Source organism: Hippichthys cyanospilos, chromosome 5, assembly GCF_059441005.1.
Source record: "Hippichthys cyanospilos isolate Australia breed blue-spotted pipefish chromosome 5, RoL_Hcya_1.0, whole genome shotgun sequence".
NCBI classification, from domain to species: domain Eukaryota; kingdom Metazoa; phylum Chordata; class Actinopteri; order Syngnathiformes; family Syngnathidae; genus Hippichthys; species Hippichthys cyanospilos.
This window is the reverse complement of record NC_142373.1, coordinates 12,409,978-12,436,433: the sequence shown is the minus strand read 5'-3', so window position 1 is coordinate 12,436,433 and position 26,456 is coordinate 12,409,978. Positions and strand designations below refer to the sequence as shown.

General features: G+C 41.7%; 1 protein-coding gene across 1 annotated transcript; it reads left to right on the top strand.

The window, feature by feature from the left end:
* Positions 1-202: 202 nt before the first annotated feature.
* Positions 203-25,929, top strand: xpo4 (exportin 4). Its single transcript, XM_088415795.1, has 24 exons — positions 203-271; positions 1,609-1,714; positions 1,890-2,031; positions 2,277-2,415; positions 2,504-2,620; positions 2,914-3,067; positions 10,410-10,522; positions 15,479-15,636; positions 17,672-17,846; positions 18,011-18,187; positions 18,272-18,414; positions 18,873-19,018; positions 19,093-19,270; positions 19,345-19,504; positions 19,897-20,066; positions 20,136-20,310; positions 21,964-22,170; positions 22,252-22,338; positions 22,415-22,595; positions 23,556-23,677; positions 23,763-23,893; positions 23,992-24,109; positions 24,177-24,269; positions 24,940-25,929. The coding sequence occupies exons 1-24, from the start codon at positions 206-208 to the stop codon at positions 25,135-25,137; spliced, it is 3,456 nt and encodes a 1,151-aa protein (XP_088271921.1). The 5' UTR covers positions 203-205; the 3' UTR covers positions 25,138-25,929.
* The last annotated feature ends 527 nt before the right edge of the window (positions 25,930-26,456 follow it).

The following is a 26,456-nucleotide window of genomic DNA, read 5'->3' as shown; positions in this document are numbered from 1 at the left end:
GCTTATGTTTTTAACACGATTTTTAAAATATATTTATCTATTTTTAGAACATTCTGTAAAATAATAGTGGTTTCGAAACAGCGGTTTATAAACGCAGTTGCTGTTTTTGGAGCGTTTTGTTGACATAAATTGTGAGCGTGTCTAGCTGAAGTGAGCTACCCATAATGCCTTGTGGAGTTACGTCATCTTCGAGGGCCCGGCATCCATGATGGCGGCGCTCGGTGCGGCAGAAGTCATCACACAGCTGGAAAGCGCTGCCAAAGTTTTAATGGTGAGACGTGACAAGCTTTTCTCGTGACCGACGTGACGCTATTATAACCCTAACGCACTTAGGCGAGAAGAGTCTCCATGGTTTACCATCGCCGCGTTCTCGTGGCTAGACTTTGTACCTGAGCGGGAACGGCGGCGATGCGTGGCCAAGCGTTTTCTTCTCTCTTTACCCATCCCGAATTCTGGCCTCGACATTCGGCCGCCTCTCGTCTAAGACCCGCCGAGCTGTAACCGGCTGACCTTAGGAACGTTCACTTTTTATGTCGATGGCCACGTTAGCATCTAAGTTGCCTCCTATCTACCGAAACAGCATCCAGTACTTTCCTCCAACAATCAGAAGAGTGAAGTCGCTTCCAAAGGCGAAGTCAAGTCACTTCATTACTGGGTTAATCATCTAGCAGCTCCCTTTGGTTTTCTGGAGCATCCCATAGCTAACTGCCGTGGTCCTCAGAATCTTCCACAAGAACAGATGGTATTCACTCGTGAAGAAATAGCCCCCTCCAATTTACCAATGTACAGCCCCTACAGATATTCGCATAGTAACCCCAAAGCTAACCTAGTAGCCACATTCCTAGCTAAATAAACGAGACCCCTAACTAGCATTGTAACTCCACAAGCTAACTACGCCCCCCAAAAAAGAAACAAGTCCTATTTATCAGTGATATTTTTTCTGCAAGAATATTGTGATATTTTTTTTCTAGAACTTAACTCTCAATACTACCAGAATAAAGTTGTAATATTTTTGTTCAGAAAATGTCTCAGTTGTGCGAGTATTTGGATGTATAATGTTGCAGAATTATTGTAAAGATATAAGACTAGTCTTCTTCTGAAGCAAAAAGGTCACTGTAATCTTAATTATGTAATCTTTGTAATCTCACAAGATGATATTTATTAAACTGGTATTGTAGTTAAGAAAATGTTAGAACCTCTAGATATTATACTGCACTATAAATCCGATTTTTTTTCAGGGAAAAAAATAACTAGATGTGTTTTAGATAAATGTCGTTTCAGTTTGGTACTGGTACCATTTGTGCATGCTTCAAGTAGTGGGAAATAAAAGAACTGCTCAAGTTCAGGTTTGTGTTACATATTTTACTTTTTACTGCAAGACATCAGCATTTAATCTTGAAAACCTTTTTGATAAATAATCTGAGAACTACTTTTTTCAGATGAAAAGAAAATCGGATTACTCTTGAAAAAAAATATTGGCGATGCTTGCAAAAATAATGCCTTTCTAACTTCTAAAGAATTCCAGTGTTATTCTCCTGATGTTACAAAAACCTTGTAGCTTTTTTTTTCTCACCATTTAAAACAGATTTCTTGCTTTGCTATTTTCAGGCACCGCCTTCCATGGTGAGCACAGAGCAACGCCAACAGGCCGAGCATGTCTTTCTCTCCTTCAGGAAGTCCAAGTCGCCCTTCGCCATTTGTAAACACATCCTAGGTGAGTGGTTACAGATGTTATCTTCAAGGGATATTCCACCTATTTAGACTTTTCCAGTAGTTAGAAGTTATGTTGCTGGATTTGTATTTTACAATAATATAATAATGAGCATGTTGTTGTCGTTTTGTCATGCAAGTTATTAGTATGTGACGCGAGTGCGCTGCTTACATTTCAGAGAGCAGCAAGGTGGACTATGTGCTGTTCCAGGCTGCCACAGCCATCATGGAGGCTGTGGTGAGGGAGTGGATCCTGCTGGAAAAGAACAGCATCGAGTCCCTTCGAGCCTTCCTGCTTACATACGTGCTACACAGACCCAAGTTAGGATAAGTAAAAACCTCACATCACAGTGTTAACCTATTAGCTGCAAGCCTCAGACGTTCCAGGTGGAAATACAGGTGGTGAGGTTTCTTTTTAAGGTGATAATAAAGATGGAGGTGGACATTTTCTGAATGTAGCAAAGTGGAAAAATGGGAAGTGAGACATGATGATAGTGGAAATAAAACCGGAGTTAAGCTAATGAAAAAGTATAGAGAAATGTTAGCGTTTTTTTTTTTCGTTTTAGCTTGCAGAAGTATGTGCGCGAGCAGATGCTGTTGGCAATGGCCGTCATCGTTAAGCGTGGCACCCTGGACAAAACTGTGAGCTGCAAAAGTATCTTCCTGGAGGTGGGACAGCTCATCGCTAGCGGGAACCCCAACGTGGTAAGACAGCACGTCCAATGCTCCCGTCATGGTGGCCTCTAGGTGGCAGCACAACATTAATGTTAACCGCTTTGCTGGCTTTGTGCAGCAAACGTTGGCATGTTCTATTTTGACGGCGTTACTCAGCGAGTTCTCCAGCTCCAACAAGACTAGCAGCATCGGGCTCAGCATGGAGTTCCACGGAAGCTGCAAACGCCTTTTTCAGGTTATCACCTTGCCCTTACGTTAAAAATAAAATAAAAACTCGATTTGTTTACAGAGCCCTCGAAAAAAATCAACTGCATCATCAAAAATAAATTGTTGGGCAGCAGTCAAACAAATGACAGTTTTTTAATTACTATATATATATATATATATATATATATATATATATATATATAAATTGTTTCCAATGTGAGGCATGTATGATTGCAATTTACAAATTTAGCCACAAGTGGAGCAAAAGCACTCATGTTTGTATTGTATAGATGATTGTGTAGTAATAACGATTTTTTTCAGGAGGATGGTCTTCGTCAGATCTTTGCCATGACCATGGAGGTCCTGCAGGAGTTCAGCCGGCGCGAAAACCTTAACGCTCAGATGTCTTGCGTCTTCCAGCGCTACTTGGCTTTGGCCAATCAGGTTCTCAGCTGGAACTTCTTGCCGCCCAATCATATCCTTTCCTTAGTCACCTTTAAAGTCAGAATTTAGGCACAGTATTAGGTTACGATGCATAGGTTTCAAGTCAATAACAAGGGGTACAAATCTATGAGATATCGTGCAGTGAAATAACATTGGGCTATAATACATATAGAGAAACAAAATTACTTTTGTTTTTGGTTCTGGTTAAAATAATACTAATATAAATGAATCTAAGCAAATGTATGTACTTTTTATTAATTGTTTGGATTTTTTTAACATAAAAATATATTATTCTTTATATATTTACACACACACATTTACACCCCAACAGAGAATATGCCTTTTTTATACAGTACTTTGAGAACAATAATAGTTAAGTCTTATTTTCTCTTCATTTTGGATGACAACATTTCCTATCTTTTTTTTTTGTAATGAAGGGTAAAACTGTTCACAAACCTTATATTTCTATATACGTATTTAGGGCATGCCTGCATGCTGGCCGGCAATGTAGACATGTTGGTCACTTGGTCGTCCATCTCTAGTATGCACATGTGTTGTCTGTGCAGCTGGCTTCATGTTGAGAGCACAAATCCTAAATCCTAACCAGCCTGGTATCTGAAGGGATCTGGATCACTTTCAAAGAGGTGTCCACGTTGTGGGTGTGTGCGCGTGAGTGTGTATGTGAATGATGTGCGTGTGTACGCACATCATTCCTGAGACCCTGCCCCCCTTTTTCCAGGCTCCCCTTGGTATGTAAGGCGCGCATTTGTGTGTCTTTCTAAAGACAAACTTTGAAAGTCATCCGCATGTGTGTCTGCATCCATGGTCATTTTTTTTCTAGGTAAGAGAAACATATTCCCTGTCACACTCGGATTCCTTATGATAGTTAGATGGATTGCCACAACTTCCTTCTTGAGAAACACCCCCCCATATATATATATATATATATATATATATATATATATATATATATATATATATATATATATATATATATATATATATATATATATATATATATATATATATATATATATATATATATATATATATATATATATATATATATATATATATATATATATATATATATATATATATGTGTGTATATATGTGTATATGTATATGTGTGTATATATATGTGTATATGTATGTGTATGTGTGTAATTGGATCAAAAAAATCCTTGTTGATCGAGTCCTACTAGAAACGTTTGGAACTTTCATTCCAAACTCAGCTAAAATGGATTTTTGATATTTGCAACCGTCATTGGCAGTGAATGAGTTAATTGCTGGTGTTATAAGTCAGCAAGCAACTTCCTTGTATAAGGTCCTTGCTAATGACACTGATGAGTGTTGCCGCCTGGGCATATATGAGCATTTTATGGGACCGCCGCCGTAATTGCCGACAGCCGCCACCTTTCAAACAGCAGTAACTTTTCCCTGTCCGCTGAGACGGGCGAGTGGGGGCTCTTCAAGCGGGCAGCATGTCTGTCCACGCTCCCTAGAGTGTCACTCGCCACCGGGCTTGACTCGAGACTTCTAATAGGGCGGCGGTCAAGTGACAGATGCCGTCCTGTCCCTGCGCCACGCGGCCCACATTTTTGCTATCTGTCAGCCTGCCATCTGCTTTGTAGCAGACAGGAATGCACGCTCGTTTGGTATGAAAGCGTAACGCTGTCGCTTTGGGTCCCTCAAGACTTACCAGGTAATGAAGCCCCCCCCCAAATCAAGCCTCACAGGGAGCTATTCTTGGATAGTTATTAGTGTTAGCCTTGGGGGTTGATGGGGTCATAAGAAGAGAATCGTCATTTGCTTTAGTCTAAACAAAGACAGGATGATCTTTGTCGGACAGAAACCATAAAAAAAAGGAACTTTTTAGCATTTATTCTTGACATAGGATTGACCTAAAATAATGTATGAAAATATTTTTCCAGATTTTGTGTCAGTGAAGTAGATACTCAACTGCCTTCTGATCGCCACTTGACAAAAGTCGAATACTGTATAGACACTCTATACGGATTATACATGAAGGCTGTCGAAGCCCCTCAGTAAACTGCAGTGGTGTTAGTTCTCCTGCATTGAAGATGAAGAATATACTCTATATCTGTGAGAATTTCTTAATAGTCTATATGCTGGTGTTGCTGTCGCTTTTGTTCAACTCTTCAGTTGTTTAAACTGGAAGTCATGCTAAAGAATTTCTTTACAATAATTTACTTTAATGCACCCCCACAAATCACAAATCTAAGCTTGGCATTCTGATCAATATTGCAGTTGTGGATTTGTGTATTTGGCTAGTCAAAGCGAAAAATCAGCTTATCTGGAAAAATGTTTTTGTTGGGTTGTATCTCCAGGCATCACTATATTCCACACTTTTACCAGTATAAAAAAGGAAACACAATCAGTAATTGATTACTTTTGGTAATCAAGTACTACATAATTACATGGTACTAAATTACTGAAATAATCAATCGTTTTATATAAAAGTACTAAAAGTAATCACTTGCTTGAGGTACTGAAATGCTAACATAACCAATTACACTAGTACTTACTCAGTCATTAATAACTACCTAAAGTACATAGTCATCAGTTACTGAAGTAGTGAATTATTAATATACTTTTTTTAATTACTAAAGTAATGGATTACATTAGTATTTAGTATTCTTTTAGACCCTACACCTTTAGATTAAAACAACTGCCACCTTCCATATTTACACATGGGTAATAATTAGAAGAAGAAATGACTCAGTTACAGAGTTTATTATTGTTTTTTTAAATCTGCATCTGAGTTTGTGGACCATAGTTAGCAGTGTAATTCTAGAGCTCCCGTCAAGACATTGTCCTTCCTTGCCCACTGACAGCTGTATGATTGGAGACAAAGCTTTAGGGGAGCCGACGACAACGGGAGACGGGTGCCGGATTGTTATTCCACATGGCGGGATTTAAGGCGGGATGCGTCCCTTAAACCCCAGCACGCGCCTTAGCATAGTGCCGTGCGACGGTGAGGCGGCCGCCGGGATCAAGGGTAATGAATAGAGGATACAGTAGAAGCTCGCTAATCCGTTAGCCGCACAAACGCAGCAAGGCCGCGCGGATTAGAGAGCTAATCTGTTTGTTGGCTATTTGCAGAGGCAATGAGGACACAATGAGCGCAATCGTATGAAGAGGTCCAGCTGCTCGCCGTTTAGCTCCTTTTCGTATTCAGCACGGATAGAATGTCTCGGGGCCGTTAGCGCTTTGCTAAATGTTAGAAGTTGTTTGTATGGGGCTCTCTTCGTTTCCGTGGTTACAAGACTTACAAGGGCAGAAAACTGTCAAGAAACGAGTGGTTAAGTGGAACAGTGGTTAGCACGTCCGCCCCCAGTTCAATTCCAGCTCTCTCCGGCCTCATGTGGAGTTTGCATGTTCTCCCCGAGCCTGCATGTCAGTTATTCATGATAACCACCACCTTGCACAATAGAAATAAACTAATCCACAAAGTTTAAAAAACAAAATTTCCACTTGTACACACCCAATGTACTAATTTGTAATTCATAGTCGCTCTGCTTGTTACCACCACCAAGCACTATATAGAAAATAACATGATGACTAGAAATAATCCAAAGATAAAAAAAAAAAAAAAAGAAAAAAATCCACGGGTACATCATGTCTAGGTTTGAGTGTACCTGTGTTGAAAAGTTCACTGTGCTGTTAATGTAGTTGTGTTTATGTGTGAAGGAGCTCGTAACACGTTAATGGTGTGTGTGTGGACCTCTTCACTTGTTGACCTGCATTTAGCTGTGTGCGTGAGTGCGTGTGTGTGTGTGTGTGTGTGTGTGTGTGTGTGTATTTTTGTGTAAAAGTGAGGCGGCACTGCAGCTATTAGGAGCCTGTGGGCTTGAAACAGCAGCAGGTGATGCCTTTTAAAAAGCCAGCAAAGCGCCGCCACATGTCCTCGTCACTCCCCTCGCGGACGTTCGTCATTTGATAAACATGTGCGTGACACACATATACACAAACACGCACACACACGATCCATTTTGTGTCGTTTGACAAGAAGGGAGAAGTAACTGGTAGCTTCGTTTTAAAGTGATGCTTATCCTTTAAGGACACACACGCACAAGGAATGCATTTGGGCTTAAGTCCACACGTACGCGAGTTATTTTTAAAAAAGTATTTTTTCCCAACTCCGGAATTTCCCAAAAATGCTAGTACACATGAAAACAAATGTGCGGTCTGTAAATGTTAAGTCAAAGCAACAGGTGGGGGAACGTATGAAGAAAGTAATTTATGGAAAAGCTGCAATAGAAGCAGTTAGGAATGAAAAAGGAGGGGGGTGGGGGGGGGTCCTGACAAGCAATTTAACTGCTGAGCAAGAGCACAAAACGACGCAGATTTTTTTCGCCTGTGCCGTCTGCAAAGAACCAAGCCAGGACAGAATATCACCTTAGCTGTGTGCACTCACAAGGCAACACAGCAACCCGACATTCAGGAATGTGTCTGGGGTGACAGATAAAATACACAAGTGGCTTCTCGCCCCTGTTTGGGCTCTGATCCGACATCCAAAGCTGTAAAATTGCTGGGTAAACTTTACAGACAATTCTGTTGATTTTATACGAAACAGCATGTCAAAGTAAAGTGTAACATGTAAATGCAGACTGTGCACAGCAGAGGCGAACTGCACAGGTGCGGTGTTGACTTTGCCACCCTATTTCATGTCAGTAGCATTTATACAAGAAAAAGCCAGGAATCTTTACTTTTACAGACATCAATTTATAGCTTTGATCATCCCCACACCTTAAAATTGTGAGATCAAGTTTGACTCCCCTTTTCTTTGTCAGTGCTGTTTTTAATTTTTACAAAACAGCATCAGGGGGAACGCCACGTTGTTTCAGGCCATTTAGAAGGAGCTGTCGTACATTGGTGGTATCCCACGTCTAATTCTCTGGTAATACCTTTGAAGCTGGAAATTTGCTGTTGAATTTGCCACCTCATGTTGTCAGTGATGTTTGTATAAGAAAAAGCCAGGAAAATATCATTTACTCTCACAGGCATCTATTTACAACTTCTGTGCTATCTCCAAAGCCGTAAAATTGCAGGGTCGACTTTTGCTTCCCCCATTGCTTGTCAGTGTTGCTTTTATGGGGGAAAACTTAACACTTTTATGCCATTTAGAAGTAGCCACTGTACATCTTTGGAATGACATATTGTGTTTCTTCATCGACATTACCTCTAGCCAGAAATTTGCTGGGTCGACTCTCCCACCCTCATTTAGTAATGATTAAAAGGATCACAGTGTTGTTTTTAAGTTGTTTTGAGCTGTTTTAATCAGTGTCCAAGCATGTAGAATTAGCTTCCGTGAATCGGTGGCGTCCCGCCTTTGTTACTCCTCTGATACTACCCCCGAAACTGGAAATGTGCTGGGTGGACGTTGCCACCCTCATTTCGTGTCTGTGCCATACAAGTAAAAGCCAGAAACATTCCTTTTAGTTTTACAGGAATGTATTTACCGCTTTGATGCTCCGCCAAAGCTGTAAAATTGCGGGGTCGACTTAGCAACCCCCATTCCTGTTCAACAGAATCACGGGAAAATCCTTTTGAGGAATTGTTCAATGCGGTAGTGTCCCACCTCTATTATAGCTTTATTATTACCTCCAGAGGCGGAAAATTGCGGCGCTGTCTTCTTTTAACAGGTCAGACTGTCTGCCAATGTACTTAGCATTCTTGAGCTCTCTCGAGGCCTTGTCGGACCCCTGTTGCCACTTCGCTGCCTCCCAGGGGACTGGACTAAAGCAAATAGCATTCTTGTGTCTTCTCCTGGACAGCGCTTCTTTCCATTGCCCTCATTCCGTCCCTCCTCACCAAAGTTCACTGCAAGGTCCCCTCGCCTCCACCGCGGCTATTTTTACCCCCGCGCTCGGTGTTTGACAGGTGCCAACTTGTGGGCTCAAAGTGCATTGCGGCGTGCGGTGCGGCGCAGGGCGTGGGCGGCGGCGGCGGCTGGAATGCCCCAGCGACCCGGCCGCCCTCTGCCGCCCGCCGCTCGGCTTTGATGACGCATTCCTGCGCTTGCTAGTTTGTCAAGCGATGCGTGCGGAATCTCAGCATGGGTGACCGCTGACAAAATGGCTCGGTGGCACTACTGACACTTTGATTGACAGGAAGTTGACACTTTATTTTTATTTGGAGCTACTGTGGCTTTCATCTAAGCTTCATGTTGTATGTTAATATTTGTTACATTTATAAATGTTATTATTTAAAGTTATTTTTTAAATACTTGTATTATCACTATTATACATGATTTTCATCCATCCATGCTCCCGTCTTCTTAAACGCTTTTCACAAGCAGTGGGCTTGCTGGTGCCTATCCCAGCACCTCGAACTATTTGCCAGCCAATCACAGTTATATATGATTTTTTTACAAAATTTCAAAGGGTTGTCATTAGGATTTTTTTAAATTGAGTATATATAGTATAAAATGACTAATATACATTATGTAAGCTTGGTATTTAAATTTTATATCAAATTTTGGGTCCGTTTTCCATCCACGTGCATGTTTGGATCAAGCTGGATAATATGTATACGTTTTAATATAGAATAGCCTATTTATGGTCAGTTGTTTTGATTTGGTCTTTTGGTATGTTTTTGAAATATTTAATTATGTGGAAATGACTAATACCTTATGTAAGTATTTTATTTAAATTATATGTACAAATTATGGTCAATTTTCCATTCCTTGCATGGTCGGCTTACTGTTGTCAACATCAATATATGACTAAAATAATTTGTATACTTTCATTAGTGTTTTTATTTATTTTTGTATTTGTTTTTTTTATTAAAGCCTAAACTATTTATGCTCAGTCATATGTCCACTTATAAGTTTTTTCCTTAAGTAACTTTTATGACTTTACCTAAAATATATGTGTAGAAATATTAATGTGCTGTATTATCATAAAAAATATTAACTTCAACAAATACTTACAAAATGCGGATACATTTTTGCCTGCGCTTTTCATGGCCAAATGTCCATCAACTTATACACATTTTAAAATAAGGTTTTTCAACCTTTAGATGTTTTAACACTGGAATGTGGGGAGTTGAATATTTTGAACCTGTTTTGAATGATATTCCCTGTTTGCATTGCTTAGTCTGCTCAAGAAGCCTCGGTTAGACATGGACATGAGCAGGGTGTGAAGAAGCAAGCGGGGAACAACTTGATTGGCTGAGTGGCACGGGGGGGCGTGTCCCAGTGTTGAAGGAGCCCGGAGGCTGATCCTTTCTGCACATTTGTATCGGGCTCGCCTCCCGAGGAGGCAGAGGAGGGGTTGGGTGGGATTGAAAGAGGAAGCGTTTACGCGACACTATGCTGCTGTTGGCCTTAACGGGCGGCGGGTCACTGGGGCGCCACTACATCGCCATGTTTGAGGCGGCGCAGAACGTCACGCTCAAGCCCACCGAAACCTGGAGGGAGGCGCTGCTGGACACCAGAGTCATGGACCTCTTCTTCACGGTGAGTACATCACTTCCTTTTCCTCTTCATCTTAATTACTTGTGCTGATGAACACAAACATTTCTTTAGACTTCCTCCAAATGAATGACAAGGTGTTTCTAAAGTTTTTACCCACGTTTGGAACTTGGTCTAGTGTTGCTGGCATGTTTTAGTTGTATGCCAGACTTAAACCTTCCTAAATGGACCATGATTGAATTAAAAAGTACACCATGCTTGTTAATTTATCTGTTAATATCTATACTTTTTACACAACTAATATCAGAAGGCAAACCAATTCAAACCCAATTGTTTTTTGCCTAGATGGGCTTTGGTGGAACCAAAGTGTGAAGTTTCTCATGCTTTGGTTGGGCTGCGGTAGAAACTAAAAGCGTGAGGTTTTCCATTTTTAAACCTATTGTCATTGTAGTGCATATTGATTCAGACACATCTTGTTTGCTGGTTGAATAGACTAGTAGAAATTGAATAAGGCTTCTATTATTTACTTACATTGTTTTCTCATTGCCAATCATGGGAAGTTTAATGAAACAGATGTTCGTCGCTATTAGGTTTAGTGGACTGAATCAGACTCACCAGGTTGGTGCCTAAACAAGCTGTGGTAGGAATTTAGTGTGGCTCTAATAAATAGGTTATGTATAAACTTTTTTATCAATAATGTGAAATTTGATGGAATTTGTGATCTTAAGAACCACGTTGGTTAGACTGACTCAGACCCAACAATGTTGTTGGTTCTATTATTTAGCAGGCTTGTTTTTCAACATTGTCAATCTTTTGAGGTTAGATTGAGTTAATCGTTCATCACAACCAGTTTAGGTAGACTGATCCAGACCTTACTCGTTTACTGCTTAAACAGCCTGCCGGAGAAATTGTTTGCCTCGGCTGTGGCAGAAAGCAGACAACTCTGGTTAGCTTTTTGTGTTGGATACTATGACTTCACTAGATTTATGCTGCCCAAAATAATCTTTAAATAAGTACAACCCCGCTGCTAGGCCAGACCTGAATAATAAGTGATCAAACAAGCTATGCAGCTAATCAACCCAAAACCCTGAAGGTCCAGAATTCTAGCAATGCTAACTTGTGCTAACATGTATCGGGTTTCGGCCTCGTCTGCCAATCTGGTATTTCTAGTAGCGCCAATGTTTGTTGTTGTAGATGCTCAGCTGTCCAACTGTGCATGTGTGTCTGAATAAGTGAGCGTGTGTGTTTGGTTGGGGGAGTGGGGGTCATGTCGGCCCCGAGGGAGACTACGGTGGCGTGTGCAGTGTCTCCATGATGTGTGTTTCTCTTAATGTAATAGACTGCTCCCGTCTCTTTCGTAGACAAGGCAGCAGGTGTGTGTGTGTGTGTGTGTGTGTGTGTGTGTGTGTGTGTTTGTCTGTGCGTGTGCGCATGCGTGCGTGATGAGGGTTGTGATAAAGCCAGCAGAAAATCACATGAACTTGAAATGCTTTGGGGGGGTTTTGAGGGGGTCAATGAGGAGGAGTTTACCCAAACTGTAAACCACACCAGAGGATGTGGTATAATTTCCCAGAATACATTTTGAGGCTCAATGGCGCCCCTTTTTGGCTTAGACCATGTGACTTTCCTATGCACGCCCCTTCGGCAATGTTTGTTTTTCTTGAGGTTCCGTCGTTTCACTCCAGAAAATGGATGCTCGTCTCCATGCTGGTGTTTGTGTTCATGCACAATTAATCAATCAATTATCAATTTATCTTCATTATTTTTTATGTTTCCCATGGCATAACCCTCTACAGACAGCGTGTTTGCCAACATCTAATCTTTATGACAAGATGGTCACATGGCTCAGACCACATCAAATTTGGATGCAATTTGACCCTCCCAAATCTTGGCAGTTCATATCTAAAGGAACTCCCTGGAATTGGGCAAAATAAGTGTGCCAATAAATCAATTTGATTAATTTGTCATTTTAAAAATCTTTTTGTTTTTAAAATGGATTAAAATTGTAACCATCTTGAGTGTTTGGTGAAAATCCACACATTATTTTTTGCCTTATTGCCCGGGGGGGGAGGCAGCTGGGATGGACGTTCTTCCTCCTCAATCCGTAACCGTTGAAACAGACTTTGGGAAGCAGGATTTAAAAAAAAAAACCATCCAATTTCATATTTACGATTAGAAAAACATCAGAGGCCTAAGCTTTGAAGCAAAATTTCAGCCATGTGTCTTGGGACATTTTTGTGGATTTAATCGTTACAGACACACCTACCAAAAGTCATAAGTGAAACCCGCTGTGGAGGCTGCTCAACGATTGGCTTTATTACCAGTTAATCTGGCCCTTTCCCCAATGCGACCTATAGACCTACAGTAAATTTCAATTCTTTCTTTTACGTAGCGACACATCTCCAAGTTCAAGCAAGGGCACGTCAGTCACCATGTGTTGCGATGGAAAGACAATAGGCTGCGAGCAAAGTGTTGATGCCAGACAATCGTTGGGAAAGATGAGCCTCAGGGGGAACACACACCAGCCAGGCTTTGTCTCCTTCTATAAATAGCATCCTCATCTCCACTCTCTCCTCCTTTAACTACCAGCCTCCCTTTTGTTATCCCTATCATAAAAGCCGTTCTCTTCTTTTGTGCTATCAAATGTTGTTTATGTTGAACACCTGCAACCCCAAAAATTGTCTCCGGATCTGTTGGGGATCCAACCCTTAAGCCAGTTTTACTTGGCTACACGGAAATTGGTAGGAGCTCCGATCTGAAAATGCACATTTCATTTTGAATCGACCGTAGCGGGGCCTTCCGCACATTGCGGTCATTTGTTTTTGTTCTTTGCCTTCCGTTAGTATTTGAAAATTTCGATTGCCTTAGATTTTCACACCTCTCATTGTGAGACCGTTAATCATGTCGAAACATCACATTGTGGTCTTTCTAGTAAATAAATGATCGCCTCGGGGTCTAGGTTGGAGGGGATTTCCTACGTTCCGCCAACACAGCGTTAACGCGGAATTAGTTACCTTGACAACGACACAAACAGCCCTTCCGGGGCTCGGCTGTTCATTGATTAATTTGCGTCCATTGTTAGGTTCCTTGCGGAGGTATTTTTCTGACACTCACATACACACGTATACATGCTAACAATAGTCAGACATGAGCGGTATGGCACACATCATTCGCTAGCGCAGCTGCCTTGTACCCTCCCTCCCTCCTCCTCTCCCGCCTCCCTCCACCCGATGACTTCACATCGTGGAAGCATCAGCGGCAGGAGCGTGTCGCCACAGCTGCTACGGCGCGTTAGCATCTTGGTCGTAAAGGGAATACGGGAACTTGGAGCCTCGCGCCACCAGAATGGACGTTAAGTCTGGGGAGGCGGCCTTGGTCCAGATGTGCGCTTCGTAGTGGAAACACATGTTGCCGAGGTGGCCATGACCGAGATATCATCGGGATGTTTTTCCACTCTGGGTTTGATTGAGGCTGCCTGTAGGCTTTCAAGAGACCTCACTGTGTTGGTGTCTGAGTGAGGAAGAGCGATTAAGCGCCTAAAGTCATCTGAGGGTGAGGCAGGAACTTTTACACTTGTGCTCGAGCATGCGCTTGGACCGAAAACTCACATTTTAACAGCCATTAACCCTAAAATGGATATTATTTTTCAAGCTATGTTAGCTGTGTTAAATTAATTCAGGTTGCGTTTGCCAGATTCATTTTTTACTCATTCAATCCCAAAGAAATATTCCCACCCTCCCCGCCACACACACACACACACACACACACGCACACAAGTCGAGACCATTTTTCTTGTTTGGGTCGGGTAGAACTCAACATTTATAAACGCAACATTTATAATATGGCTGAGCAGTTTGACCCAAAGATTCTGGACAATTAAGGTTCGAGGTGATTTTGATTGAAGTAATAAACCCAACAAGCATTTTCTGTATTTAAAGGTTTGATTGGAAAATATTTAGACAATGATATGTTTACTGATTTTAAATGTTTTAACTTAAACTTAACATTCATGGCTGGTGTGCAATTTGCTTAATCTCACAATTACGCTCACAAAACAGTTTCAAAAATGTATTTCTATGTAACTTTAATAAGTCAAGGCATTTATTCTTAATTATTTATCTATATTTATATATTTTTTTCAAGTGTTATTGCAAAGGAGGGTTGGAAAATGGTTGCCACGGAATGAGTGGTTAGTTGTAAACGTCTTATAAACCACTCGTCCAGCATTCCACCCTCCACATTTGCAAAACATCAGTTTCACAATTTAAGGCAGCTTTTTTTCCCCAAATGTTTGGTTTTTATAATGACAAATTAATTGAGTACATAATATTTATTGCACATCCCTCCTTTAAAATGTACATCGCATGTAAATATAGCGATTACATTTGGGGACTTCCTGCAATCACACAATCGTGATATGAATTGTCATACACTCTGCTCTTGTTTTTTTTTAACAATTTTATTCAAGCTGCACTGTTTTTTGATTGTGCAACAAACGTTTTTGTTTGTTTGTTTGTTTCAGCTAATACGATCTAAAAAATATAGTTCATGTCCAATACTGTACTCAGTCTCCGTTTGCACTAAAACTAATTTAAATAAGGATTTATGGTTTATTCAAAGCATGAGGCAACGTACTACTACTACTATTAATACGAATGAAATACAAAGCAAGTGTTGCTCCTGACCTTGGATAATGGTGTTTATGTAAAAAGGAAGTGTCTGAGTCTATGTATGATTGTATTTGGGGGCATTCACCCCTAAAGTCATCTGAGGACGAGACAGGAAGTTTTCTACATTTTTAATGGCATGCTTTTCGACAAACTAGTGCTTAAATTGGAAACATTAATTTTAAACATTAAAATAACCTTTTGTGCCATTTTTATTTACAAATTATGACTAAATTGCCAGTTAAAAAAAGGTTAGAGTTATCTTGGGTGTCCCTTTATTTAAAATAAATAAATAAATAAATAAATAAATAAATAAATAAAATCTCTTGTCTAGGTCCACAGGAAGATTCGCGAGGACTCAGACATGGCCCAGGACTCTCTGCAGTGCCTGGCCCAGTTGGCCTCCATGCACGGGCCAATCTTCCCCGATGAGAGCGCCCAGATCTCCTACCTGGCCCACCTGGTCGAGGGCTTGCTCAGCATGATCAATGGGTCAGTAGACACTGCATGATAAAACTCAAATATAATCGCCAGTGTGTGTCCAACATTTCTCAGAAAAAACATTAAACAGATTTTTAAAAAATCATCCATTCAAAGCTTGCAGCAAAATTTTAATGCATGTACCCTTTTTTAAACACTTTTTTCAGCCTGATATCAATATGACTATTTGCTCATGATAATTGTAACAATAATAATAATAATTTTTTTCAAGGTTCCTTTCTGTCAGTAAAGGTCACCGTACAAAACACATGAATAATATATTATTATAAATATTAATATTATGACTACATAATAAATGCATCATAAAATCAATAAATACGACTAGTAGAAAGAGACTAACATAAGCTGTTAAAATATGTTAAGATTAAGCGGTAGGATAAACTTTAGCAAAAAAAAATCATGGTATTGAAATTAGTTCCAACATATATAATTTAAAAAAAAAATTTTGGTAAATTGCATTTTTGTTTCTACGTTTTAAAAACTTTTTATTTAAAAAAAATATTAGAAATCATTTGTTACAATAACAAACATTTACAATGCTAAATTGAAATATCTAAATAAAATTTAAAACAATTATTCAGTACGTGATCTCTTTCTGATTGAACACATCTAATTTAATGAAAATATGATTGAATCCCATCCAAATATGCAGCAATGAGTCTCTTTGCTGAAATGCCGCATGCATGGTTTGTTATGTCTTACGGTCTCGTAAGATTCCATTCTAAATTCAAAGAGGTCTCCCTCTTCTGTGTAATTTGCTGACATTCAGTGAACGGACGGAGGTCTCCACCAGCCCTTTCATCCCTCTTCCACATCCACACAATCTGGCGTGGCCATCTGTAATCAGCTATTCTTGGAGGCTATTTTTTTTCTTCTTTTCTTTTCTTTTTCCAGTTGCCTCATCGGAAAACCACGCGTAGCGTAGCTGGACGGCTAATCCGCGCTGATTGAGCACTTCTGTTCACACTTTGGCCTTTTTTTTTTTTTCCATGCCATGTTTGACCCGGAATGTCACTTTTTAGCGAGGAGGAAATTGTTGTCAGGAGTGGACGTTTGTTGGACTTCGCGGGATTTTTGATGTTACAGACGGCTGCTGTTCATTATATATAGTTTTTTTTTAATGTGTATAATTTCATTTATCTTTTTTTTTTCAAAAAGGTGGTTTCCATTGTGCAGGCTGAGGCCACACCATGGTCAGCTTCCCAGTTGAACCCTAAACCATGTAAATTTCTCAGAATCGAGCTCGACTCATCCCGCGGCGACTTTCCACAGCTGCACTGAAGTCCCATTTTCACGCAGTTTCCCCTGTGACGCTTGAAAGTGGATGGATTTGCACGCCAACCCACCGCATTGTGTTGACTCACAACTTATTTATAGTTTTTATCTGCCATTTTGAGGTGGCCTGGCACATTTCCAGGTGCCTTTTAGTCAAGGTGACGAGGACAAAGCTTAGCATTGTATCGCCGCCTATGGCTCAAAACACGACTTTCAACAAGTGGCAACAATGCCTACAGTCATTTATAGTGGTGTAAAAAAAAGATAGTTAACCACCACAGACATACTGTATTACAAGTGTAAAAATAGTGCAAGTAGCGCAGATAAATCAGATTATGTACACCGATCTTTCTAGGATACGCATTTCGTTTTAAATAACAGCAGCAAGCTTATTGAGCACTGTAGTAATTAATTGTGACCATTTGATGGGAGGGTTGTTTGCGATAGCTATGGAAGATGTGATCAGCTGGTTGCCTTTTAAATAACGCTTGAGAGAGTTAAAGATCCATTTTAACTGGATAGCTTAAAACTTGTTAAACATTAAAAAATACAAGGAATTTGATGCAAAATTAAAAAAAAAAGTTACTATTGACAAAACTGCACTCAGAAAAGACATGTTACTTTTAGGAGCAAAAGTGGAAAAAAAAATTTCACACATTCACTGCCATTGACAATTATGTACGTCAAAGATCCATTTGAACGGGACCGCTATACCACTTTTTGTTTGTTTGTTTGTTTGTTTTTTGCCTAGGATCGAGATAGAGGACTCTGAGGCGGTAGGCATCTCGAACATCATTTTCAACCTGATCACCATGTTCCCCAGGAGCGTATTAACGGCTCTGCCCAGCGAGCTTTTCACTTCCTTCATCAACTGCCTCACGCTGCTCACCTGCTCCTTTGGGCGCAGCGCTGCCCTGGAGGAAGTGGTGAGCAACTGTTGCATTTTAGAAATACAAGCACCTCGTGGCTTGTTTCACCCAGCAGGATGAAATTTGGTAGGCGTGTTTATCGCGAGGAGGCCTACGAAAAGATATCCGATACATTTTGATTTCTACGTTGTGATTGAAGCCCACCGTTTGTGTCTTAACAGCTAGACAAGGACGACATGGTGTACATGGAGGCATACGACAGGCTGCTGGAGTCTTGGCTGACACTGGTGCAGGATGAAGAGCATTTCCCTCGTGGCTGCTTCATCCAGCCCGCCGTGCAGGTCTTTAATGCCTACATCCAGTGTCACCTGGCCGCACCCGACGGCACGCGCAATCTGGTCAGATTCCGTCCCGGAGGCTTGTATAACGAACTAAACTCAAGTCCTAACAAACACTCACCTCCTCCGCTTCTTTTTCCTCAGTCTGTGAATGGAGTATCATCCCACGATGACGAAGAGATCAATGAACTCCAAGAAGATGACAGAGAGCTGTTCTCCGATCAGCTGTCCAGCATTGGGACTCTGGGCCGGGTGGCCTCAGACCACTGCATCCCCCTCCTCACAAAGTAAATGAGCGCATTTTTTTTTTTTTTTTTAGTGGAGAAGTGTAGCAAAATTACTGGTGTTCTCAGAGTTGTACTAGTATAAGGCTGGGGGAAAAAGTGGTTTTGAACATATCTATTTCTAATGTTAGGTCAGCCTTGTTTTTCTTGATTTTATTTTGGTGTATTATTTTTCAGATTTTGTGTATTTCGTAATGTTATAGAACTTTTTATTGTTTAAAAAGTGTATTTTAACTTTTTTCTATGTGGTGTTTTCAGTAATTTTTCAATTTTGTTGACATTTGTGTGTGTGTGCGTGTGCGTGTGCGTATGTTTTATTATTATTTTTATATGACTTACAAAGACACCCGAATGAGCTCAAATGCTCCAAAATCCTGCCATACCAAAAGAATAGTGTGCCCCCCCCCCCCTTCCTTAACACATGTATCGAAGTTGAATGTAATGTTTGTTGTCGGTGGCAGCCTCCTAGAAGACCGCGTGACTCGACTCCACGGTCAACTCCAAAGGACTCAGCAGCACCTGATGTCCTCGTCGGACCTGACATCAGTGGACCGCAAAGTACTGGACGACCTCTACGAGGACATCCACTGGCTCATTCTGGTCTCAGGTCAGCCAGATTTATCTTACTGAGTGTTTAGCTCCAAATGCTGTGGGGTCATCACCATTGCGTGCTCTTCTTAGGGTATCTCCTGGCAGACGACCCCCAAGGCGAGACGCCGCTGATCCCCTCCGAGGTGATGGAGTTCTCAGTCAAGCGCTCGACGGAAGTGGACATGAACACCACGCTTCAGATCTTAGGCTCCCCGGGCGAGAGGGCCTCGTCAATCCCAGGCTTCGACCGCACAGATCCAGTCATCAGGTAGTTCGACCAAGGCCTTCTCTTGTCTTCTTTTCCGATACGGTAGACTTTATCCAAGTGTTTGCACATGTTAGGTTGCTGTCGGCCGTTTTGAGGACGTCCGAGGTGGAATCCAGGGCCAGCAGAGCCAGTTTGACGCAGCTGCTGAGTCCTCAGATGGGTAGAGACATCGTTTGGTTCCTGAGACGCTGGGCCAAGACCTACCTGCTTATGGATGAGAAGCTCTATCAGCAGGTGACTCACACAACCACATGCATGCACCTCCTTTAAAGGCTAGATGTCTCATGTAAAGTGGCAAAAAAAAAAAAAAACCTCCGGCCACGCTACGTAAAGGCACTTCAGTCTGTATGTGAGATTTTAACAGGGTGAGTGCTGCTATCAGCAAATCCAATTTAATGTTATTTTTTTAATGTTTTTAATACAACTTCAAACAATTCTTTCGGACGTGGACATTAAATTTAACTTATGTGGAATTGGTGAGGGGGATACATGGCAAAAAAAAAAAAAAATCACACATGGTACATTTCTGAAAAAAAGATTGAGAACCACTGGTTTACATTAATGGAAGGATTTAGCTTTAGACTCACTTTTTTTCTCTTTTCCATCCCCTCACCTGTTCTTCTCAGGTGAGCGTGGCGTTCAGCACGGCGTTTGGCTCAGATACGGAGGGCGCCCAGTGGATGGTGGGGTACCTGCTAGAGAAAGTCATCACCAACCTGTCTGTGTGGAGCTCGGAGGCCGAGCTGGCCAACGACACGGTGGAGCTTCTGGTGACGCTGGTGGAGCGGCGGGAAAGGTGAGTGGCCGGACCGGGGGGCGGAGTTAAAAGACCACGTCCTCGCGATTACACCCCTTTTCTGCTCAGGGCCAACATGGTGGTGCAGTGCGAGAGCTGGTGGAACCTGGCCAAGCAGTTCGCCGGCCGCAGTCCGCCGCTGCACTTGCTGTCCAGCTCGGTGCAGAGGACCCTCATGAAGGCTCTGGTGCTGGGGGGTTTCGCCCAAATGGACTCGGACACCAAGCAGCAGTACTGGGCTGAGGTAACGCACCCGTAATACATGTACAGAACAAAGAACAAACATGTACTCTTTTTTTTTTTTTTTTTTTTTTTTTTTTTTTTTCATACTTTGATTTGTATTTTTATTTGTTGCTTATTGGTATTTTTAATTTTAACTTTTTATACACACACACACACACACACACACACACACATATATATATATATATATATATATATATATATATATATATATATATATATATATATATATATATATATATATATATATATATATATGATCTGTCATTATTTTTGGGGGGGAGAATTTAGTTTATCTAAAGTCCTAGTATCATGGTATGGGGGATTAAATACTGGTATCATCTGAGAATTACTCTGCATTTTTACATAGCAAAAAATGTCTGTCATTGTCATTCAATGTTTAAATGGGGTTTATCACCATTAATTTTTTGTCTTGGTTAAAAACAAGCACAGCATTAATACATGTACACACACACACACACATGTGCCTCCATCATGAGCTGCCTGATGCTCCGCTCATGTGGGATTACTTGAGCACATTGTTCAATCTAATATTAGGCTTCCTCGCCCCCCCTGATAGTTGAATCCCCAAAGGCATTGGAATTGTGTTTATCTCTTGTTCCCTCGAAGGCTGTAACGACTCAGCCAATGGGAGCGCGGTGAGCCGTCAAAAGCTCTGTGCATCGAACGTATCCCGTCCTCCCGGATGGGCTTCGTAATAGAACTTGATCCTTGTCAGCAGCATCCCGGAGGTCTTTTGTCCTAATTGGCTAGTGGTAGTTAAAAAAAAGGGGGGGGGGGGGCGTGTAATTTCTACAGGGGAGTCGGCAGCTGCCGCGTCGAGTTGGAGATGAACGGGTCTGACAGCATGGAGCGCCTCCAACTGTCTACTTTATCATTTGCTTGCAAGAAAGAAAGGAACGCTGAAGCCGGTGCTGCTCGAGTACACTGGGTGCACGGGCAGCACATTTTTTCATCAAACAACAACAACAAAAAGTTTATTAAAAGGGCTCAAAATATGCTTGTTTTTTTTTTTTTTTTTTTTTTTTTTGACTTGTGTTGTTTTCTAGATTAGATCTCATTGGTTTAATTTTTACACCCGTTCATTTGTACCATAAATTTGCAACTGCATTTATTTGACACTAGTGGGAGGAAAACAATGTTAACTTATTTTTCTCATTCGTTTTTCATGATTTATGAGGGTATGTTTTATTGTTTATTGTTATCTTCTCATTTTAAAGTGTTAATTGTAATTTGAGCTTGTTTATATATTTTTTTTAAAAGCCTTTTTGTTTTTATTTATTGTAACTTAATTTAAAATGTTTTTTACTTCATTAATTTATTAACTTTGCTTGTACTTTTTCATGAGCAAAAAAAACGATAATTATTTGCTTTAAATTTTGAAATTGTGATGTATGGATGTCGTTATCCTTTTTTTCTTTACCTTTTTTGCTCTGCGTTTGCTTTTAGCGATGGGAAAACAAAGTCTCATCGAGCACTTTGATATTTTTCTACTCTAGATGGTTCTGTTGTTTTAAAAATAAAGGATAGTGCAATAGAAATGAAATTTAAATTGCATCTTTAAAATAAGTGTCGTCTAGAAGTGCAGCAAAAGTGGTTCTCGAGTCTTCATTTTTTGCTTGACTACTTTCAGGTGCTGCACCCTCTGCAGCAGCGCTTCCTCAACCTGATCAACCAGGAGAATTTTGCTCAGATCAGCCAGGAGGAGGCGGTCAAGCGGGAAATCGTGGCCACGCTGGAGGCCCTGTGCGGCATCGCCGAGGCCACGCAGATCGACAATGTGGCCTCGCTCTTCTCCTTCCTCATGGACTTTCTGTCCAGCTGCATCGGACTCATGGAGGTTCGGACGGCCGCGGGCGGGCGTGCGGGCGGGACCTTCCGTGCGTGTTTAGCCCAGCTTATTTCTAATTCTTCTTTTCAGGTGTACAGCAACACGCCTGAGACCATCAACCTCATCATCGAGGTTTTTGTGGAAGTGGCCCACAAGCAGATCTGCTACCTGGGAGAGGTTGGTAACCGCCGCCTGCGCACAAGCGGGAGTTGAAGCGGCGACCGGAAGTAACCCCAACTGGCGTGGCGTGCAGAACAAGTCGATGAAGCTGTACGAGGCCTGCCTGACGCTGCTGCAGGTTTACTCCAAAAACAACCAGAGCAGGAAGCGGAACGACGCCGCGGCCGAGGAGGACCAATACCAAGACCTTCTGCTCATCATGGAGCTGCTCACCAACCTGCTGTCCAAAGAGTTTATAGACTTCAGCGACACAGGTGCCACACACACGCCTGCCGAAATGTCCAATCTCGAGTCACACAAGTTTTGTGTCCTCTGAGTAGATTGTGTACAACATCAGTGGTTCCTTAACATTTTTTCCCAGCGATATACCTTTTGTCAGCCAAGGCCTCCCTAATCAGTGCAAAGCATTCGTAGATGGAAAATAAGACAAATAATCCATCTCTGATCTACTAAATCTTGGGACTACATTTAGCGGTCTAGCAAAATGTATTTAGCTCCAGACGATAAGTGGTTTAACATCATCTGTTTTGTTTAACATAATAATGAAAACTTTTTGCTAAGGAGTCACTTTGACACAAAATAATAAATTGCCTCATCTTCCAATTCATTTTCTCTTAATTTGAAAAGAAACCTTACCTGTCACAGCATTCCATTAGACTTTCTGATACTTTCAGAAACCCAGTTAAAATCTCACATACCCCCTCAATGTTTTGGCCAGTTTGAAAAAAAAAGTGTGTATGTATGTATGTATATAAAATGTCATTTTCTGTGGCGTTACAACACATGAAACTAAGAAATTTGTTTGTCTACCACACAAGTTGTGAGGGAGTTGAGTGTCTATATACACCTTTTATTGTTCAAACTCATGCTACCAAAATAGGTATAGTATGTCTGTCTTTTTTTTTTTTTTTTTTTTGCTGATGTTTCGGGAATTGTGCGTCAGTCATTCTTTTTGTTTGATGTCAGGAAAAATGCCCTTCTTTTGTCACAGTCTCTGATGTTTACAAGGTTTACAATGAAGAGGGCGGTGTGCCTAAACACGCCCGTCTCCCGGGTGTTTAATGTCATGTTCCTTTGGGAGTTGCCTATGGATGCTTGTGTCTTCTTCCATAAGGGTTTGAACTTGAAAGGAAAGGTTGCGTGTGGATATTTGCCTTTGTCTCATTTTTGATGTTGAAACTGGTCCAACGTGTCCACGCGTCGCTTCCTTCCAGACGAGGTATTTCGTAGCCAAGACCAGGGCACGCCGGCGTCCAGTCGTCCGGTGTCCGCCGCCGACGTGGTCCTGTACGGCGTCAACATCGTTCTTCCCCTCATGTCGCAGGACCTTCTCAAGGTTAGATACACATTTTTTTTTCTCTCTTAATAGGCCTTTTTGGAAAATAGCTGAGTGACGTCTTTGCTTTTTTGGTGCTCTGCAGTTCCCGTCGCTATGCAACCAGTACTACAAGCTCATCACTTTCATATGCGAGATCTTCCCCGAGAAGATACCGCAGCTACCTGAGGATCTCTTCAAGAGCCTCATGTTCTCGCTAGAGCTGGGCATGACCTCGTATCCTCTCGCTGGAGTTTCAAATGGTAGCAAAGAAAAATGTATTTGCTTTGTGGCCTTTCCTTCTTCAAGTGGACATCTTTAACGCCTGCGTTCAGTATGGGTTCGGAGATCAGTCAGTTGTGTTTGGAAGCCTTGTCGCCATTGGCCGAGCAGTGCGCCAAAAACCAGGAGAAGGACACGCCCCTATTCATGGCCACGCGGCACTTTCTCAAGGTTATACGCATGAACGCACGCACGCCATGCGCCCGTGCCGTTTGTTAACGCTTGCTGTGTGTTGCAGCTGGTGTTTGACATGTTGGTGCTGCAGAAACACAACACGGAGATGACAGTAGCGGCGGGAGAAGCGCTTTACACGCTTGTTTGTCTGCACCAGGTCAGATTTCACTCGTCTATAAAATTGACTTGAGATAAGTCCAGATACAGTATTGATACAATCTCTTCTGGTATTTTAGATGGTAAATTAGCTGCTATTATTAATCTTTATGATCAACAAATGTGATGCTAATGATATTGTTAGCTAAGTACTGTGATAATGTCAGTGTCTTTATCCAATTATAGTGTTAGCCTCAGTATCCAAATACTGTCATCTACTCTATTACCTCTAACAAAGTAAGTTGTGATACTATTGATTGGCCAAGTATCGAGATAGCAACAGGTATAATCTGCAAAGTATCAAAATACGGACTTTACGATCAGCCAAGTATCGCGAAACTATATCATTGGCAAAGTATTGCGATAGTAATGATAATCAAGTATCAAGATAGTGATGATAGAATCGGACAAGTATCAAAATATTAACAATGTGATGGCCAGGTATTAGGATACTGTGCTCATGATAGGATCAGCCAAGTATCGCAAGACAAACTATATCATTGGCAACGTACCGCAATACTAATGATGCAATCGGTCGCCTATCAAGAATGTATGCATATCGCTCTTTGTGATGTCATATCAGGATGCGGTATCGTGAGTAAGGCGATGAAAGTAAGAGTGACTACATTTTGTGTTACTATTCATGACGTTGTTACGTTACGTCGCTCCAGGCGGAGTACTCGGATCTGGTGGAGTCACTGCTGTCGTCGCAGCGCGACGCCGTCATCTACGGCCGGCTGGTGGCCGCCTTCAACAGCTTGACGGCCAGCAGCACGCCGCCGGCCATGGAGCGTAAGCAGAAGATGGCTTTCCTAAAGAGCCTTGACGACTTTGTGGCCAACGTGGGCGGCCTGCTCTGCGTCAAGTAGCCGCGGATGCACGCCATGCCAATTCACCCCACACTGCGCCCGCAATAAACTATGGGGTACATGGGAAGGACGCTTACTGCGGCGGCAACCCGTTCAACTGCAGAGCAGACAGACGCACCTGTACAGTGTTATTGGTGACAAAGATTTTTAATACCATCGGCCCCTCCCCACCCCCAAAGCGTGAGGTTTTGAATGCCTTTGAACCTGTTGGAGGAGCACCGTGTTTCCAGAATGTACACAAATGCATGTGTACATGCACACACGTGCTGTAATATGCTCATATATGCTGTATGGATGCACACAAAGTGTATATTCATATATCATGTGCATGCATGCACACACTGCTCCAAATCTTTCCACAGAGTGCCTTGTGTGTAAAGAATGGACAGTATTTGTATGTGTGTGCGTGCCTTGCATTTTATGTTGCCACACAAAGGCTACCCAGTTGCGTTCGGGTGCGCTGGTTTTCTCGAGCACCGAGAAAGCAAAAGCATGCGCATGCTGGTGTCAGCCTACGGGCCTTGGACATTTTCGTTCTGTTTGAGGAACCCCACGACACGCCGAGACTGAAATGCGCTGATCCAACCGGCAGAGGGCGCTGAACATTTGTGCTTGAATTAGACTCAAAAGGAAGAAATGCTTTGGCCCAAAGAAACTTTGACGGTCTGGGTTGGGAGGTGTATTTTTCTAGAGTAACGCTGCCTCGAAAAGGAGCAGAGACGCTTTGCCAACCTTGCCTGTGTGTGTTGACCACATTTCAAAGTGTACATAAAGTTGTATTGTAATAAGTCTTCTGCTTGCTTCAGTCATACGCTCAATATTACTCAAGTCTTTGAATGTATCGCCACGTTCAAAAATGATTGGCCCATGTCAATTTCTCCCGTTTCCTCCAAAAGCATGAAAACCTGGTACATTTGGTACACGGTATGATTACTTTTCATAAGAAGTTTATAGTTTCCCAAATCAACTGAACGCACCATCAGTTGAACACCGGTTGGCTCATCTGATATGACATCATCACCTTGCGACTCCACCTCTCCCCGGATGAAGAGAACCACATGCAACCCAGCCAAGTGCGTAACTAAACATTTTTCCATTTATCCCGTGGGTAATTTCGTGAAGTCGGGCATTTTGATGCGTTATATCATATAGTTAAAAAACGCTAAGAAGCTTAAAATATAGATATCAGATTCGATGGTTCGTAGGTACAAAACTGCATCGTGCTTTCATTACTAAACAATTGCAAATGGGAAATACAGTATCGCGTTTTCAAGAAATGGTTGTTTTGGGAGTATATGGTTGTTTTTGACGCATATACT

What these genes read in the sequence shown, in the direction of transcription:
- xpo4 (XM_088415795.1), top strand. Translation starts at nt 206, where the DNA reads ATGATGGCGGCGCTCGGTGCGGCAGAAGTCATCACACAGCTGGAAAGC. An exon ending in CATTTGTAAACACATCCTAG is followed by an intron (nt 1,715 to 1,889) that starts GTGAGTGGTTAC and finishes CTTACATTTCAG; the next exon opens with AGAGCAGCAAGGTGGACTAT. An exon ending in ATGAGAAGCTCTATCAGCAG is followed by an intron (nt 19,505 to 19,896) that starts GTGACTCACACA and finishes TGTTCTTCTCAG; the next exon opens with GTGAGCGTGGCGTTCAGCAC.